At 55.7% G+C, this 18,002-nt stretch overlaps 1 protein-coding gene across 2 annotated transcripts in view; it reads left to right on the top strand.

The window, feature by feature from the left end:
* KLF8 (Kruppel like factor 8) overlaps positions 1-18,002 on the top strand; it is an 88,093-nt gene that overhangs the window by 51,127 nt on the left and 18,964 nt on the right. The window contains exon 1 of one of the 2 annotated variants that reach the window (XM_039487971.1): positions 8,246-8,373. The exons of the other annotated variant lie outside the window; for it this stretch is intronic. Within the exon in view, the coding sequence (XP_039343905.1) occupies positions 8,305-8,373 (69 nt within the window). The 5' untranslated portion in view covers positions 8,246-8,304. Of the gene's footprint in view, positions 1-8,245; positions 8,374-18,002 lie in introns of those variants that run through there. 2 annotated transcript variants of the gene reach the window in all.

Raw genomic sequence — 18,002 nt, 5'->3', positions numbered from 1 at the left:
TCCTCTGCAGACAAACCCTTATACTAGCAAGTTATATAGCTTTAACTATCCTGGGGTACAGTGCACTCAAGGAGCTGAGAACCCTCTTGGGGTGGGGCAGTAGATGTTGAGGAGTAGTCCCACACACAACCTTAAGGCCTGGCCTACGCTTAAAACCCCCCATCAATGGAAGAATGCTACCGTTATTCAGGGAGGTGGTGTTCCTACAGCAGTGGAAACACACTCTCTGGTGTTGGAAGCGTCTACACACTATGGGGTTATGCTGGTGTAGGTATGCCGACATAGCTATGCTGGTATAATCTCCGTAGTGTAGACATATCCTGAAATATAGGGCAGAACCAAGTTTCAGGCATCTCCCAGTGCTCTGGAGTTATGAGTGAGGTCTAAGGTCACTGTAATGACCAGAGCCATGACTCAGTGCTCAGTAATAGCACCCACATGGTACTGGTCTTCAGCACTGAGGGATGATAACCCCATCCCATTCAAAAGGGCCCTTTCTGTTGGACAGCATCCACCTGGGCAGACAGAAAAGCCCTTGGATTAACTTCTAGATAGGTAGGTTGTGTGTCACACCCTTAGCATTCTAAGTGTTCTGATTTGCTGAGGCGGGATCACATGACTGCAAGTTGTTTTGCCTTGTTCCTTCCTTTAATTGATCCATAATCTTTGAACTATTGATTAGGTGGCAATTGAGGAAAACAATGGAGGTTTGACAATTGAGGAAAACAATGGCAAAGAAATCCACTCTGATTGGGTGCAGGGGGTTGGGATCTGTGTCAGGCAGCATGTAGGGCTGGACCATGCTGAGTTAAAGCAGGTGTCACCCCTGTAATGCTACAGCCAACATGGTCCTGAGGACAGATACAACCTCTGTGGCCTGTGCCCTTGTGTAAGGTTATCCCAGAGGGTGGGGTTGGCAGTGTTTTTCCTGTGGGCTGTTTTTTTCCATTGGGTACAGGATGCTGCTCTGAGGCAGTGGGGAGTGGCTGGCAGAAGGGTGGACAGTGATGTCCCTGGCTTGTTGGCTGAAAATTGCTCAGGAGGCTGAGCAGTGCTGTGGGTGGTGGTGGTGGAAAACAGAGGCAACAAAAGGAAACAAAGGCAGGCCACCCAAAGGAGGGGCATGGGTGCTGGAGGTGCAGGCCAGTGTCCCTGGGGGGGCAGGACGTGGTTGAGTGTGTCCGGCTGGTTTGCACACTGCCAGGGATGCTCCCTGTGGCACTGCCAGTCTTACGCGGCCTATGCAGCAGCAGGCTCCTCTCTAACTAGCCTTATTGGGCCTAGTTGGCTGGAAAGCGCTAATGGCCCAGAGCAAAAGGGCATGTGAAAGGGGACATTTTCACCAGTGCAGCCCTGCATGGGGTGGGGGGTGATGGGATGGATTAGGAGCATGCGCGCTGGCCTAGAACGAGAGTTGGGGAGCTAGCTGTGTTTTAAACATGGCGCCATCAGCTAAGGATGCGGCATGCATCGTGAAGTAGGGGGCTAACCTGGATCTAAAACTGGAGTCACCAATAAGCAGACTGCCAGTCAAATCCAGACTGTCGATGCCTTTGAACGTACACTGAAATCCTTTTTTTACTTATTTTTTAAATTATTATTTTTTTCTCTGGAGTCTGGACCTTGACAAAAAATAATTGACTACCCCGATCTAAAACCACTTCTCTAGCTTAGGCCCTTTGCGTGGGTTTGATGCCATTTGGGCTCCTGGGCTAGCGGCAGGTGAGCCGGGGATCTGTGTGAGTAGGGGATCCCTGATGCCACGTAGATGGGGAGTGCACGCAGGCGTGACTGCCTTGGAAAGCTGTTTGTAAAACTAATGAACACAGCCTCAGGGATGATTCCTCACAAAGGCCCTTTGCCTGGCCAGTGGGATGTATGGATGCTATAGGCTCCCCTCATTAAGTGGACAGGCCCCCTCCCTATAGTCCCCATAGATGGGCATACATAGTAAGCCCAGCATGAAGCTAATGAACCTCCCCCAAAAGAGGAATGTGCTTTCATCCCTTTCAGCGCTCTCCCCACCCCTGCCCGGCTCAGGGGACAGGAGACCAGGAGGGATGAGGCTCGGCAAGGACCGGATTGGCTGGGGCTGGGGGGTGCAGGACGTGGGTGTGCCCATGGCTCAGCGGGAGCAGGATGGGAATTGGCCACTGACCTCAAGCAAAGGTGAGGGTGTGGTAGGGTGACCAGATGTCTTGATTTTATAGGGGCAGTCCCAATTTTTGGATCTTTTTCTTATATAGGTTCCTATTACCCCCCACCCCCATCCCGATTTTCCACATTTGCTGTCTGGTCACCCTAGGTGGGGAGCTTGTGCTGCCAGGGCCCCTCCCCTGCTGTCTGGAGGGGCAAGAGAGCAACTGGAATGTGCCCGGCTCTGAGTGAGAGATGCTGCTGCAGAGGGGGTGGGAGGATCTCTGCTTGGGCAGAGCAGATATTTGAATGTTCACACAAGCCTACTCCATGCCAGAGTCCTTGGCCCAGCACAGACGGGGCCCAAGCATCTTTACCCTTAGATCCACTGCCAGAAACCGGGGTGGCATGGTGGTAAAGGCACCGATGCCCTGTTTCTGCTAGAGCTTCCTGCTGGGCGAGCTGCAGTCCTGGGAGGCTTCACTACAGCCTGAGAACACATGTTGGAGGGGAAGTTACTCTGATGATTTGCTCCGAGGGTCCCAGACATGTGAGGGTCTCAAAGCATATTGCCACGGAAGGGTCACAGTGTCACTGTTCCATTTTAGAGATTGAGGAAACTGAGACATGGGGAGGGGGAGTGCTTGGGGTAGAACCCCAGTGATTCTGCTTCTTTACTAAGAGGGATATGGAGCCCATCAAGAAGATGTCTTAATGGGCCAGCTGTTATAGATCAGACTCCCTGGGGGTGTTTCCGACTGATTAATGTGATTTTAGTCTCTGCACAGGAGTATTTACTTATTCCGATTGTTTTAAAACGTGCCGCTCCGTGGCTCTCGCTGCATGTCCAAGCATATTCCCCAGCCCGAGTGGGATGTGTTGCAGCTCGTGATTCGAGCAGTGGCTCCCCAGAGCTGGGATAGCAGGGAGGGTGCAGGTCGGGATAGAGGGCCTGGGCAGAGCTGTGTAAAGGCTCAGTGCTGGGATAGCAGGGGCTGCAGGATGTCAATTACTCGGCTGATGGCCCCACTTCAGCAGTGGGTTAGGGCTCAGATGGCAGGAGGGTTTGCTGGGGATCCCTCTCTGTAGCCTTAGGGCCCTCTTGGATGGATTTGGGGCTCCTGCAGCAGATGTAGATGAAGCAGCCTCAACCTGGCAGGGAACCCTGACTGCACACATCTCAGCACTTCATGGGTCAAGACTATAATGCAGGACAGGGATTTGGCCCCGAGCCCTTCCCTGGGTGTGGGCTGTTTAAGGTCCACAGCAGCTGGTGTCAGTGACTCTTCATCTCAGCATGGTCTTGTCTTGCACCCCTTGCGTGCGGTTGTGGGCGGAGAGAGAGAGGGTGTGTAGGAAATGAGCCCCACTTGGGGTTGTGTGCGAGATGTGCCCATATCCACTCCTGGGAGGGTGTGGCAGGGCGGGGAGGGGAATATGCCCAGTCATGGGTATGGATGAGGACATGCCTAGAGCTTTCAGTATGCCCACACCCATTTACGAGTGGGGTGGGGTCAGAGAGTGCCCATTCTAGTGGGGATAGGAGCTCTACGGAGCAGAGAAGCTGACCATACCCATTTGCTGGGGAAGAGGATGGGGCCGTGGGCATGCTATGAGTTCCATCATGATTAGTCTGGAGACACTCAGAAGGGCTCCATTTGGGTACGGGTGAATTCCCTCTCCCGTGTCTCTCCAAGGACTCTGATGGGCTCTCACAGGAATGAAGTGGGCCCAATCATGGGAAAGTGCTGGGGCATAGATGGCTCGTGGTAGTTGTCCCTAACCTAAACTCAGCCAAGCCAAGGCCTTTTGTCTTTAGGAAACAGAATAATTTTAAATCTAGGATCAGTCCACTTACCTGTGGCTGGCTAGGGGAAAGGAGGCATCCATGATAGCCTGATCCTACATAAACCAGAGCAAATCTGCTTTCCTTGCGTATTGAGGTAGCTCCCAGCCTTTGGGTTGGGTTCCTAATGCCCCCCAAAATCTTGGAGATGATCATGTGTCTAAAGCCTGAAGTGGCCAAGGTCTCCTTGCCCTTTTCAGAGCTCCCCTGTGGCAGTCCAATGAGAGCCCTGGTCCATGATGACCACTGATCTGCTCAGCTGCCATGGCCATCAGAGCTGGTGGATGGGGGCACCCACTGAGTCTCGAGTGCAGGGTGCCAGAAGTAGGATTTGTAGTGGGAATTTTCACACACCCAGTGGAAGCTTTGGGATTCCCCCTTAGCCCAGCCTCGCCATGGTACAGGAGGTGGGGTTGCTGCCTGAACCAATTTCTCCCTGCCAGCTCGGCTGGCGAGACATTGAAATAGATCCGAAATACCTCTGAGGACAGAATGTAGTCACTGTGCTGGCCTCGGTGGTAAGTGGTGCTCTTGGCATTAGTGGGATGATGTCATTGGTTGCCCAATAACCTGGGGTGGCACTGTCTGCATGGTGGCGCTGTCTTTGCCTGTTCAGGTTGCCTGCTCTAGAAAGTTTCACCTCCAGGGTGGAGCCATTGCTAAGCATCGTCTCCGGAAGCGTATGGCAGTGGGCTGGGGACGTGGAGGGGTCATTGGTTTGGGAATGGGCATCGCCACATGGGCCAGGCATTTTCTAGTTAAAGGGATCACAAGGGAACAGAGTGACCTGTCAGTGGGAGGTAATGCCCACTGCATCTTTGGATCTGATTTTATCCCTCGTAGCTCAATGCCTCCTGAGACCACCAGCTTCTACTCCCCATATGGCTGGCCCTGGCTGTCTGCCAAGAGAAGCAGACAGAGGTGTGGTGTGTGGCCTCTCTATTGGAGACCTAGTTGCCCAGCTGGCAGAATAAGCAAGGAATGGAGCTCCAGCCCCCCGTCCCCCACTCTTCCCCACCCACCCCGACCTCTCATGTCAGCAGCTATGGGATTTATTTCTCCTTGTCACTAGAGATGGCCCCCCAACCAAATCTGCTGCTTCCAAAGAGCCCAGGCTTCTCAGCTGGCCCTTCGCCCTCCAGCAGCCTGGCCCTGGATCGGGGAAGCCAGGATGTAGGGCCAGTTTGGGTGCTGCTCCAGCTGTTGCCACTTGCACAGCTCCAGCCCCATGCTGTGCCCTTTGTGGGCCTGGCCCGGCCCTGACCCAACCCAGTGGTGCCTGGTTCTGCGGGAGGCGGCTGCTGGAGCTGCGCTGGCGTTCCAGGCCGGAGCTACTGCGCCAGCCCTGGTGACGTGGGTGAATAGTGGGGCCGGGGGAACACAGGCTCTTCTCTATTCTGCCTTCCCCCACCCCAAGCCTCCTGCCCAGCTGGAGCTCCAGAGGGTTTTGTTTGTTCAGCTTGGGAGCTGGGAGGGTGGAGTCAGGGAGGCCTTTCGTTCCCCTGCCTCGCCCACCCCAGAGCCAGGGCAGGGCTCCGCTGGAGCCAGCCTGGGCTGGAGAAATAGCCCTGTCAGCAGCAGCAGCCAGGGCCCCCCAGCGCAGTGTCTGGCTCCACACCTCTCAGCTGCTCTGCGTTAGGCCACGCTTGGTTTAACCCTTGCCTACCACCCCCATCTGCCTCTTTCAGCCCATCGGGAGGGGCAGATGCTGCCTTTGGAACCAAGTCGCTGAGCCAGCCTCAGGCTAGGGTGGCATGGTGGGAGGTTAAAACTAGGTAGCAGCAGGGGCGCTGGAGAGTGGGGAGGGTGTGGGTGTAATGGGGAGGGGTTATGAGGGTATGTGCTTTGGGGAGAGGCCAGTGTATGCAGGTGCAGTGAGATTGTGTGGAACAGAGGTGCAGTGAGGTGCTAGGGGAACATCAGTGTGAGGGTAGGTGGTGGTGGTGGGTGTCAGTGCAATGTGGGGAGGTGTAAGGACATTCAGTGGGGTATGGAGGGGTTCAACGTGGTGCTGTTGTAGGGCGTGTCTGCAGCGGGGGTGTTTGTAGGGAGGTGCAATGGGGTGTTGGATTCAGCGTGGTGCTGTGGTAGGGGGTGTGTCAGTGTAGTGAGGGGGTGTTTGTAGGGAGGTGCAATGGGGTGTTGGGGGTTTCAGTGGGGTGCTGTTGGGGGTGTGTCAGTGCAAAGAGGGCATTGCAAGTAGGTGGAATGGGGTGTCGAGGGTTCAGTGTGGTGTTGTAGGGGGGGTGTCAGTGCAGTGTGTGTGTGTGTGTGGGGGGAGTTGTAGTTAGGTGCAGTGGGGTGTCTCAGGAGCGTTCAGCCTAGGGAGATGTAGGGGTGTGTGTGGGGGGGAAGGTATTGTCTTCCCTACAGCTTCTGAGCCAGTATCTGTTTGGGGTGTGATCACCTCTAGATATAGCTTGTGTCCACACACGTATTTGCTGTCCCAGTTTCCACCCCGTGTCCCCCTTGCCAACTGTCCGTTTGTGCTGGGAACAGACCTCCCAACGGTACCTGTGCCACCAGCTCGGCTCTTCCTCCCTCCCTGCTGTGTGCACTAGGCAGCCCGGGGACGCTTTGCGGGCGCGGGGAGAGAGCTGCCCAGACTTTCCCAGCATGCCCTGCTGCCAGCACGGCTCAGCCATGGGTGCCAGGCAGAAGCAACTCTCTCAAGCTGTGCGTGTCGCGGTCGGGTCGAAGGAAGCGTTGCCAGCTGGCTGCTGAAACGCTGTTGTGCTTGTAGCACAGACAGGCCCAAATATCCGGCTGATTTGGGTACGCTGGGCAGTAGCCTTTGGTAGCCGACTCTCGGCTGGGAGGCGGGCTGCATGCCCAACGGGTTGGCATAGGCTGTCTGCTCCCCTGAAGCAGGCAGCCCCAGCTGTTTGATTTTAAGACACTGCAGTCCTGCCTCTTAAGAACCTGCCTTGGTGTAAGTCAATTAGAAATGGTGCTGGCTCAATGCTGTCTGCTCTTGGGCCCTCTCCCCTACCCCAGGCTTCAGGGAAGGGTGGACTGGGGGAGTTCCCTCATCACCCCATCCCACAGGGAGCCCTGAAGGGTCCTATCATTTGGGGTCTTAACCCAGGGCGCGGTTAAAGGGGAGGGTTTGCATGTGTGAATCTCTCTGTTGCCCCGCTCCGGCCCGGTTTGCGTGGCCCGCACGTGGCTTGAAGGGAAGGTTGGGGGTGTCACAGGGCCATCCCCCCTTAGCACAAGCCCTGAGGGGAGTCTCCTAGCCAGACGTGCATGGGACTGCCATTCTGCTGGGAGGGGAGGCTGCAGACTACAGGTTCCCTCCCTTCCCTGGGGGACAGTGTGCAGCAGATCTCTCTCTTTTAAGGGGAACCTTTGATTACTCCCCCTGTCAATCCTCTCCCCTGTCTGTCCCCTTGCGGGGAGCACACCATGACCTCCCCGTCCTTGCTGGATCTCGCGCACTCGCCGTTGCCATGGCAAGCATTGTGTCTAAATATTGCAACCAGTTGTCAGGCTGCCTTTCCCTGCCTGCCCCTTCCTGGCTTCCGAAGCACCGGGTGCTCGCTGGTGGAACGACCCATTTTGCTGCAGCTCCTGCGTGGGTGCCAAGGGATGGAGGCTGGGGGAAGAGTCGAACGCTGCCCCGCGAGGCCTCCCCACCTGGGGACGGGCAAACTGGCATGCTTTGGCGGCAGGGGAGGAGTCGGCAGCCGCAGCCTTGGCTTGGCACTCAGCCCCTCCCTTCCCTCCCCTCTCTGCAGCCCGTCCCTTTTAAGGAGCTCCACCCAGGGTCAGGCCAGGGTGGAGCTGTCAGACTATTCACACCTCACAGCTCAGGACTGGCAGGCTAGACACGCCAGCAGCAGGCAGCTCTTTATTCAGAGAGAGACTCCTCTGTGGAGGAGCAGAGCTCTGTCTGCTTCCCGGTTGTGCGTCTCTGTGGAAGGCTGAAGGCGTGGGCCTGTGCAGACCCCGATGTGAACGTGTATCCATAATAAGGAGCCGTTGTCGGCCACATCTCTCCTTTTTTTTTTTTTTTAAATTCCCCTTCTTCATTCTTCCATTCACCGGAGAGGTGTGTGGGGCAGAGACTTGGCCGAGGATCTAGGGACCTCAACAGCGTGCCAAGTTGCCAGGCATACAGGCCGGAGGAGGTGAGGGAGAACAGGGGACCCACCCTGACCACCAGTCGGCAGAGCCCTGGGTTTTGCAGGGGGACCCTGACTGCACCCACACGGGCTGGTATCCCGCCTCCTTTGCCTGCTCCCAGCCGCCAGGAACGGGAGCGTCGTGCGGACCTCGCGCGTGGTGAGGGGCAGCCGTCTGGAGCCCGGCTCAGGAGCATGATCCTCCCCGCAGACAGCATGAGCGCCGTGCAGTACCGGAGGAGCCCACCGCGCGCCGGCTGGGCGGTAAGTGGCTGGCTGGTTCTCTGGCAGGGGGCCGGGATGCTCCCCTCCGGGCAGGCGGCAATGCTGGGGTGACATTTCCACTCTTGTGCTCCAGGGCTGCATGGTGTAGGCAAGCTACTTCCTGGGGGGTCAGGATATCTCCCCAAGCCCCCCATTTCATCCAAGCCCTCGCCGGGTACATCCTCAGTCCCACCCTTCTCCTTTTTAACAGCCTTTATCTCCCCACCATTCACACATGCACCAGTCCTGGGCATGGCCCCAGTTATCCCTCCCCCAACTCTGCCATAGCAGCCCTGGAGAGGAGGCGGGGCGCCCACTGGACCTTAAAGCCATGGGGTGGGGGTGGGGCAGCTTTGCCTTGCTCAGCCCTGGAGGGCTCTGAGTCTCAGTCTCCTTTGGACTCTGAGGGCGGGCGGGTGTGTGCAGAGAGGGGGATGGGTGTGAGCCTGTCTCCTCCCCCAAAGCTGGTGCATGGGAAGCCAAAGCAGAAAGACCTCCAGGGGGCTGCAAGGCCAGAGGCAGCAGGGTGCACTGCCCCTTTAAGAGAGGGCTGGGACATGGGGGACCTTTAAGGAACAGATGGGAGAACAATTTGTGGCTTGTGCACTGCTCCTTTAAGGAGAGGAGGAGGAGGAAGGTGTGCCGCACCCTCTCGCCTCCCCTGCTCTTTAAGAGTCTGATGCCCTCAGCCGACACTGGGTGGCGGCAGCAGGAGGGAGGCTTGGCAGGGAGAAGGGGTGTTTGGGCTGGATTCCAGGTTTCGTTATGGTCCAGGATATGTACACACCTCCCTCTGCAGGGGTCCCGCAGTGTGGATGGGAGGTTTGCACAGAGACCAAGGGGGACTCGCGGCCTAACGTAGTTATTGTTGCATTGTGCATCACGCAGTGGGGGATCTGCTCCCCATCAGAGCCCTGCCACTGCCCCTTTGTCTCGTTTCCTTTCCCTCACCCTCTTCTCTGTTTTCCCCTCTGCATTTCCTCCCCTGCAGCAGCTCCCAGTTCCCACCTCTGGAGAGCACCACTCCCCCCATCCCCATTTCCCATTCCATCCAGCCATGGAATAGCGAATATTGATGCAGAAGTGTTGTCATTAGGCCTTAAAGCCGACACCCCAGTGAGATTAGTAGGGGGCAGGGCTGTTCACCCCTTGGAGTTATTGTTTCAGGCTGTCTGCAGACTGAGGCAGACCTTGTGCCTTCTCTGTGCACTCGGGCCCCATTTTATTTCTGCAGCCAGGAGGGCTAGAAACATACTTTAAATTAACCCCACAATTCTGCACAGTCTGAACATGCATCATGTGGGCCACACCAATACTGCACGAGGGCTGGATCTGACCTGCGGGCTCCATGTTGGATGCCCCTGGTATAGAAAGAATCAGGGACCTCCCTGCTGCTAAAGCCCTTGGAAAGGAGGGGATAAAAGAATGTTTCTTTCTCCTGAGTGATGCCCCTAACTGCTCCCAAGAAGCCCTTCTCTGTGCTGCCCCCCAGCCGGACAGGCCAGTCCGGGGAGCCCTGGGAAGGGCCCTCCTGGAGGATACACAAGCAATGCTGGGCTGTTATGTCCTGTGTATGTTCTCACTTGTGAGATCGTTGAGGATGAGGATGGGGCTAGTGGGAGGATCTGCGGTGCCCCTGTGGGACTGGCCATGTGTGAAGTCTCCCAACTTCAGATCTCCCCTCTCCACCAGAGCCCTTCTGAGCTCCACACTGAGTCCCCAGCTCCACCAGAAGCCATTCCCAGCTGCTTTGAGTCCCAAAGAAAGTGTGTCCTTGGCTATGGTTTGGTCAGGGATGGGATTGGGTCCTCTCTCCCCATGGTCACTAGAGTTTGTCCTGTCCTGGTTAGGAGGGACAGAGATCCATCAGCAGCTGGTGGATCTCTGCTGAGCCCAGTGGGAAATGGGGCCAGGTGTTCCCAGCTGGCAGCAGTGGTGGGCCCCAGGTGGGTGCAGGTGGAACTCTGCCCGCCCCCGGGGCAGTGCTGTCTCTCTAGGTCAGAACTTCAGCCGGGACTGGTATATGAGAAGCCTGAGCTGTCCCTGTGCCTTGGAGACACGGAGGACTTGAGGCTCCAGCATTGTCACTGAAAGCCTGCTAGGCCTTTCCCATGCCCTCTCCCCTGTGGTATCGCCTGAGCCTGCTGTGGAGCCGAATGCTGGGTCTGTGCAAAGCTGTTTCCCAAGGCAGAATCCTGAGCCCTTTGTGTTTTATGAGCTACTCCTAATGCTGAATGTCATCCCATTGTGGCCTCCACGGCTTCTCCACCAGAACTCGACCAGCACCTGATTACATGGAAAGGCAATGTCAGGACAGTGCTAAGAGGACAGGATGAAAATAAACTCCCCTTAAAGCAGTGGGTGCAGCTGTTTGGATACATTTCTCCCCCCCCCCCTTGTGTTTATCTCTTCTCTGGGGGCCAGGAGCTTTGCATTCATTAGTAACCAAATCTCCCCATGTTGCCTGCAACCCCTGCTGCTCCAATCTCTTCAGGTTCCCATATGCACTTCCCCCTCCACTTTGGTGTCCTCTGCAAATCTGGTTACTGCTGAGTCAAGGAAAACTAGACAAAGAAATCCATAGGGACCTCGGGGCCCCGAGTTCTGCTGATTTCAGGACCCCCCAAGTGTCTTTGGCTGGGCTACTAACAACTAGCAGGAAGCTTTCTCTGTAGCTAACAGTGCTGCCCTTTAAATAATCATTCCTGGGCCATCAGAGTTCCAAGGCCATTGAGGGGAATGGGGCAGTTCACAGCTCTCAGGGCTTACTGCAGCACAGCGCTGCAGCAGGGTGTGGCACACACTGCCTCTGGCTGCAGCTGCAAAAAAAGCGCCAGTGTAGTAGTCAGTAGTCAGGTCCCAGCGCCCGCGCGCGCGTCGTCCCGCTCCCCCACAGGAGCTGGAGGCACGACAGCGGCTGGACAAGTTTGGCGCTCCAGCTGCGCTTTGGACACTACACTCGCTGCAAAGCTGCGCGGCTGGCGCTGCCGCAGCGCTTTGAAATGCAAGTGTAGCCAAAGCCTCAGAGCTATTGTCTCAGGCTCTCTGCAGACATAGGGCATGTCCACACTTAAACCGCTGCGCGGCTGTAGACACTCCCATCAGGAGAGATGGCAGTAGCCTAGTGTTGTCTACACTGGGGTAACTATGGTGTGGATTTTACACATTCCTGATCGATGTAGTTATGCCAACCCAATTTTCTAGTGTAGACCAGGCCTGTGCTAACTCGACTCAAACCAGGCGTAAGCTGATTGAAGTGTGTGCACATTAGGCGGATGCAGTGGTTAGGCTACAATTGATTAATCAGTGCAGCCTTTGCTGTCTGCACATGGCCTTACTTACTTTAGTTCAAACTGAAATTCTGGAGCGTCAGATGAAAACTTGGCAGAGATACTGGGATTGTCAGTCCAACCCCAGACTTACAAATCCTATCATACTAACCCTAACTCTGGGGTTTATTCCAGTTTTGCTAACCACAACTATATAGTGTCTCCCTACATTTCCCCAGCAGTTTCAGCTGGATATGGGATTGTTGGGCAATTGCTAGGATCATCTGGGTAGATCTTACTTAATTCCCTGCCATTGCAGGGGCCTCGGCATTGGTGCACATTGGTCCCTCCTGTTTTCTGCCCATGGGCTGCAGTACTTCAGTTGAGTTCTGGGTTTTGGGCTTGATGTGATATACAGCAAGTCAGACTGGATGCTCTGACACTCTCTGTTCCGGCACTTCCTGTCCTGAACTCTTGTGGAATGTTGCTGTTGAACAGTGGCCACGTTTCACTCCAGAGGTGGCTGCATTGTGCGTGTGGAATGGCTCTTGGGGATGAGCACTATAGAAATGTAAGCTTCTGTGGCTTTGAGCGTGATGCCTGAATCTCTGCTGGATGCCAGTGAGAGGGAACATGGGGAATGAGGCTATTGTTGCAAGTGATGCGAATCCTATGTCTGCTAGGGAGTTTTGGGGTGCAGTATGTTAATACAGCTCCTATGTTTGTTTTTTCCCCCTTGGTGCTGTTTGTGTGGGGGGGAAGGAGAAAGGTGCCACTGAAGCAGACTGGAGAGGCAATTCCATTCCATGGGCCTCATCTCTTGCTTTAGGAAGGAGCCAGGGCTTTGAAGTGCATGGGTGTGGGACAGTAGGTTTGGCTCTGTGTCAGGTCTGGTGTGCTCTTCTCTGCTGTGCATGGAGCCGCCTCCTGCGTCCCCAAGGAAATAGCGAGAGTGAGCTAGGAAACTCTCATCTCAGCTGAGCTTGGATACCCCAGCAATGAGCGTGTTATAAATACACTGCTAGGATTCTGCAGACTGGATTTCAAGCCCCACGTTGATGCTCAGGACCTGTGGTGTGTTTGTGCCAGGCCTATGGAATGCTTTGGTGGAAATTGCTGGTTTCCCAGTGCTGTTAGCCTCCAGTATAAAGGGCTTTGCTGCATCTTGGCTTGTAGTTTCCTGGCATCTCTGTCTGCTGATCCCTGGGATCTGAGATGCTCGTGATGTTTCCTGCTTTGGAGCCACTTCTGAATGCAACCCTTCCCTTGGTTCCCATGACCTTTGACCCTTGGTGCTGGGAGCCTGGGATCTCCCTGCTGTGAGGCCTCCTTGCCCTTCTTGGAACCTGGGGTGACCATTAGCCCCTTGGTAAGATCATTGAAGCTGGTGTTGGTTGGAAGGCTGGACTGGGCTGCTAGTTTGCTACCAGCTGTTGTAGGACACCTTGTGGGGGTCCTTCTAGATGGGTTTTCTATGGGGTATCTGTATCTTGCCTGTGGGATCAATGTGCTCTGTTGGCTTTGCCCATGCTAAGCATCTGTGCTCCGAATTCCCCACTGTTGCTAACACCCGGTTCAGAGCCTCCAGATGTAGCAATGATAGGAGCCCTAGTATAGCTTAGGCACTTGCATCTTCCTGGCTGCTAGTCCAGACAGAGCCCTTGAGCTGTTTGCTGGCATAGTGCACTGTGGCTCACTGCCGAAGGGGACAGCTGGACTCCAGTCACCCTGGTCCCGTGGAGTCACAGGGCCACATGGCAATGCAGTGAGGCAGCACACCAGCAGGATAACATGGTGTTGACCGCACAGGGATTTCTAGACCCTCTTCATGCCAGGTGAGCTCCTTCTTGCTGGATAGAAGCCTGGCTGGCAGCCCTTTGCATTGCCCACCTCCATGCCTCCCAGCCTCTGCGTCAGGGGTCGGGTCTGGAGTCTGTTGCTGTTCATTTGCGACTGATTGAACGTTAAAGCAGCTCCCCCTCTCGCTCGTTTGAGGGGCATTGGGCTCCCCATTCACACTTTCCCAGGGAGGTTGAGGCAGGTTTGTAGGTGCTCCTGGAGGTCACCTCCTTCAAAGGAGCCTGCTGGGTTCCTGACCTGGGGCTCGAGGACCCCAGTCCTCCATTTCTGGGGCTGTGGGGACACAGCTTGCTCAGTGGCAGGCTGAGGACTGTTGTTATAAGCCTGTGTTGTCTTGGAATTCATAGTTCCATTCTACAGCCTCCCAGGGCCACATGCTGTGACCAATTAGTAGCGACTGTGATACTCCAACAACACAGACCACTACCAGGTGAGCTCAAGGAGAATCTCCTTTTGCTGATAATGTCTAGGGATTATGACACACACTTGGGCAGTTCTGACTACATCCGGTAGTGGTGCTCAAACACAGCCTGGCCATTTTGGTCAATAACCAGGGAATTATACCCCTAAATCAGAGGCCCCCAGGGGAGGGCTACAGGATTCCTATGCTGCTTTGGAGTCCCCTAGTGGTTAACGACTGATGGTCTCTGGCACATGCATCTCACTTGCTGGTTGAAAGCTACAGCTCCTTGTAGCCCATGGCAACTTCCATCTAACCCTTCTCCTGCTGCGCTGAGCCGCAGGTGGGGTGGGAGATGGTGCTCGTGGCTGATGATTTCAGAGCTAGCTGACCTAGGCTGCTGTTCCCCAGCATGCACAACCATTCTGGCGAGATTTCCAGGTGATTGCAAGGAAATGTCAAACCAGCATATCTTGGTTCTCGCACATCACTTAACCCCCACAGGGATCTGTGCACCATGAGGCAGCGAACTGCTCTGCCTTAACTGCAGAGCTCATGCTCTTTTGGGGGCTCAATTCTGCTTCCTTTGACATCCGTGCCCCATCTCCCATTGACTCCAGTGGTAGCAGTTGGGGCCATCACTCCTTTTTTTCCTTAAGGGACGTGGTTTAAAAAAAAAAATCTTCCTTCAATAAACTGCAAAGTGGGGTCTAAACCCTCCTGCTTCAGCGCATAACTGCGGGGGCTGGGAGGAAATATCATGTAGGGGCACGTTCTCTCATAGCTGTCTCTTGTAGGGTATCTTGCACATCTCTCTGAAGAGACAGGATACCGGGCTGGGTGGACTCATTGGTCTGATCCAGTCTGGCACTTCCTATGCTCCTGGTATTCCTGCTAGCAGGTTAGATGATTTGCAACAAAATAGCTTTAACCATGGATTTCCTTTTAATGGCTGAGGCAGCTGGCTTCAATTTCAATCCATCAGGCACTTTGGAACAGGGCTGGTCAATTTCACGTTCCGTCTCCAGTCTGTTTTCCTCTGACCGTAGCCCAAAGCTTCAGTATTTGGAATCCCAGCCAGGGAATTTTTAAATTCACTCACTGCTCAAGGGGAAAGAAATACCCTTAGAACTTAAACTCACAAAATCCTATCCACATATGTTTGTGTTAAGTAAGCTTCCTAAGCGTTAACAGCTCGTACCACTGGGCCTTGAAAGGCTCTGCTCCTGCCAATTTCCCTTTGCGTAGGTAGGTCTGCTCTGTGTTTGGATTCTGCCTGGGTCGAACAGAACCAGCCTGACAGCCCCTTCGCCCCAGACTCAATCTGTAACTCCTCACACACACACCCCTTGTCCCCACTGCTCTTTGTATATTTCATGCTGCTTCCTCCCAGCTCCTGAATATGCAGAAATACCCCAAGAGAGGCTGAACTTGTGAGATAGACTTCCAGCCTGGCTCTGCAGGCCCAAATGACTCTGTGAGTTCAGACTGGTATGTCATCGGGGGCATCTCTGGATCCTTTCAATGGTGACCCCTTGCTGTTCCAATGAGAATTGGCCTGCATTGGCTGTGTGCTGTCCCTGGTGGCCCAGAGCGGTAATGCCTGATTGCCTACAACAGCTTGCTTCCACTCTTGGACCCAGCCTCTGTTCTCTCCAGCTTGGAGGCTGGTGGGGGTGATGCACTGAGCCCCTGGCGGTAGAGGGGGCAGAGAGCAGCATGGGGCAGCTTGCTCAGTGATGTGCAGAGTGGCGTGTGCAGGAAGGCGTTAACAGGGAGGGGATGGGGGGTGCTCTGTGGAATCCCATCCTAGTGTCTGGTTTTGGAGAAGGATGTGAAGCAAAAGGCCTGACAGCAACTGTTGTGGATGGTTTTGTCAGAGACACCTGCACCGCACAGAGTGGGACTGACAGGAGAGGCAGGGCTGGCTGGGAGATAAAAGGCTTGGGGGGAGCTGGGGGGCCTGGATCAAAGGGAAATCTATGCTCCGCCTGGCTGGAGGAGCCTGGGTGTGGAAAGCAGATGGGAAGGGAAACAGAGGGATGGCTGAATGAGGCCATAAATCTCAAGGGGTGTCGGATGGGCTGTGGCGGGGAAGGGCTCTGTGGGGTGGATCAACCAGTCTGTAGACTATGGGGGTGGGTGGCTTGAACCGGGAGGCTTCTAACCCCCCTGGGATTCAAGCCCAGCTCTGTCTGTAACTGCTTGGGGGAGGCACGGCCTGCAGAGTGCAGCTAATCCCTAGCCTGGCTGACGCCTTGAGTGGAGCCTGGGGCTGCACATAGCCGGTGAGGCTAACGTGGCTGCCAGAGGGAAGGGGAGGGGAGAGGCAAGCAGCCAGGCGGGCTCTCAACAGGATCTCTGTGTGGGTGGCTCCGCTCAGGGAGTGACAGCCGTGGGTTGGGCCCGCCTCAGCTTGCCTGCCAAAGGAAGGATTTGTTTTGTCACCAGGAAGGGCTTGGGCCACGGCCAGGCAGTGCATCAGAACTGGCCAGGACACTGCACCTATCCAGAGCAGTGGCCTGTATGGCCAGGGTCCCAGGTGTGTGGAGGTGACAGTGACAGGGACTGGGGGAGGGTGGTTCAGGGCTGGGCTAGGGTGCGAGTCTGACAGTCTCATCCTAGCGTTCCCCCTCTCTCCCTCCCCCCCCATTTGGGATCTGAAGAGAGGGTTGCATCTGAGCCTCTGGCTCCCTCGGCCATGCCTCCCCTCCCAGCCACGCCCACAGCCCTTGCAAATGTTTGGGCAGCTGGCACGCATCCTGCTCCTCCCCGCACCTGGGCATCAGCTGCCAGTGCTCCTGGACTCTATGCTAGGTGGTGACAACTTCTGCCGCCACTGAGTCCCTGCTGCTTCCTGGTTCTCAGCCAAGCCGGGGATAAAACCAGCTCCACCCCAGGCTCCCAGTCCAGCCTCCTGGCCGCAGACCCCTTCTTCCCTGGGACGGTGACCTCCCCTCACAACCCAGCCACCTTCTGGTGCAACTCACCCCTGTGCCTGAAGGGTTAATGTTGTGCCTGAGGTTAATCCCCCGAGATCCCTGACATCCCCTGGGCAGTCCCCATCCTGCTGGCCAGGGCCTGGGTGTGGCTCTCTTGTGTTCCTCAGCACACTGGTAAGAGATCCGGGATGCACCCCCAGGGCGATGCTCAGCACAGCTTTGCCTAGATCAGGGGTCGGCAACCTTTCAGAAGTGCTGTGCCGAGTCTTCATTTATTCACTCTAACTTAAGGTTTCGCGTGCCAGTAATACATTTTAATGTTTTTAGAAGGTCTCTTTCTATAAGTCTATAATATATAACTAAACTATTGTTGTATGTAAAATAAATACAGTTTTTAAAATGTTTAAGAAGCTTCATTTAAAATTAAATTAAAATGCAGAGCCCCCCCGGACCAATGGGCAGGATCCGCGTAGTGCGAGTGCCACTGAAAATCAGCTCGCGTGCCGACTTCAGCACGCGTGTCATAGGTTGCCTACCCCTGGGCTAGATAGTGAACTCCCACCTCTCCCCACTCCCTTCTTGCCAGCCAGACCCGCCCACTGCGGAGGGCATCGCTGTGTCACGTAGCCAGGCTGTGGGGCTCCCGGCAGCTCCAGAGGCACACAGCGCTGACTGTCCCTCTGAATCTTGTGGGGGAGACGTATGGGCACCCCCAGTGAGCAGGGAGGGGATATTACTGCTCACCCCCTGCTCTTGTATCTCTTGTGGGAGGGGCAGCTGGGTGCCCCTCTCCTAGGAGTCGAATGGGTCTGGGCGGGAGCCCTCGTCCTCTCTCATTGCAGCACCCCCTCCCAGCCAGTGACCGGCAAACATCCTGCAAGCTCCATGAGAGGTGTCTCCTTGCGGGCCAACCCACGGCCGCCCAGAGGGGGGGGCAAGAGGGGCAATTTGCCCCAGGCCCCGAGCCCCACGGGGGCCCCCACCAGAGTTTTTCGGGGCCCCTGGAGCGGGGTCCCTCACTCGCTCCGGGGGGCCCGGAAAACTCTTGCGGGGCCGGGCGCAGGAGCTTCTTTGCTCCCGGTCTTCGCCGGCGGGGGGTCCTTCCGCTCCGGGGCGGAAGGACCCCCCGCTGGCGAATTACCGCCGAAGACGGAGCGG

The sequence above is a fragment of the Mauremys reevesii genome, linkage group 9, assembly GCF_016161935.1.
Source record: "Mauremys reevesii isolate NIE-2019 linkage group 9, ASM1616193v1, whole genome shotgun sequence".
In the NCBI taxonomy this organism is placed as follows: domain Eukaryota; kingdom Metazoa; phylum Chordata; order Testudines; family Geoemydidae; genus Mauremys; species Mauremys reevesii.
The sequence above is the reverse complement of the archived record's forward strand: the minus strand, read 5'-3'. Positions and strand labels throughout refer to the sequence as shown.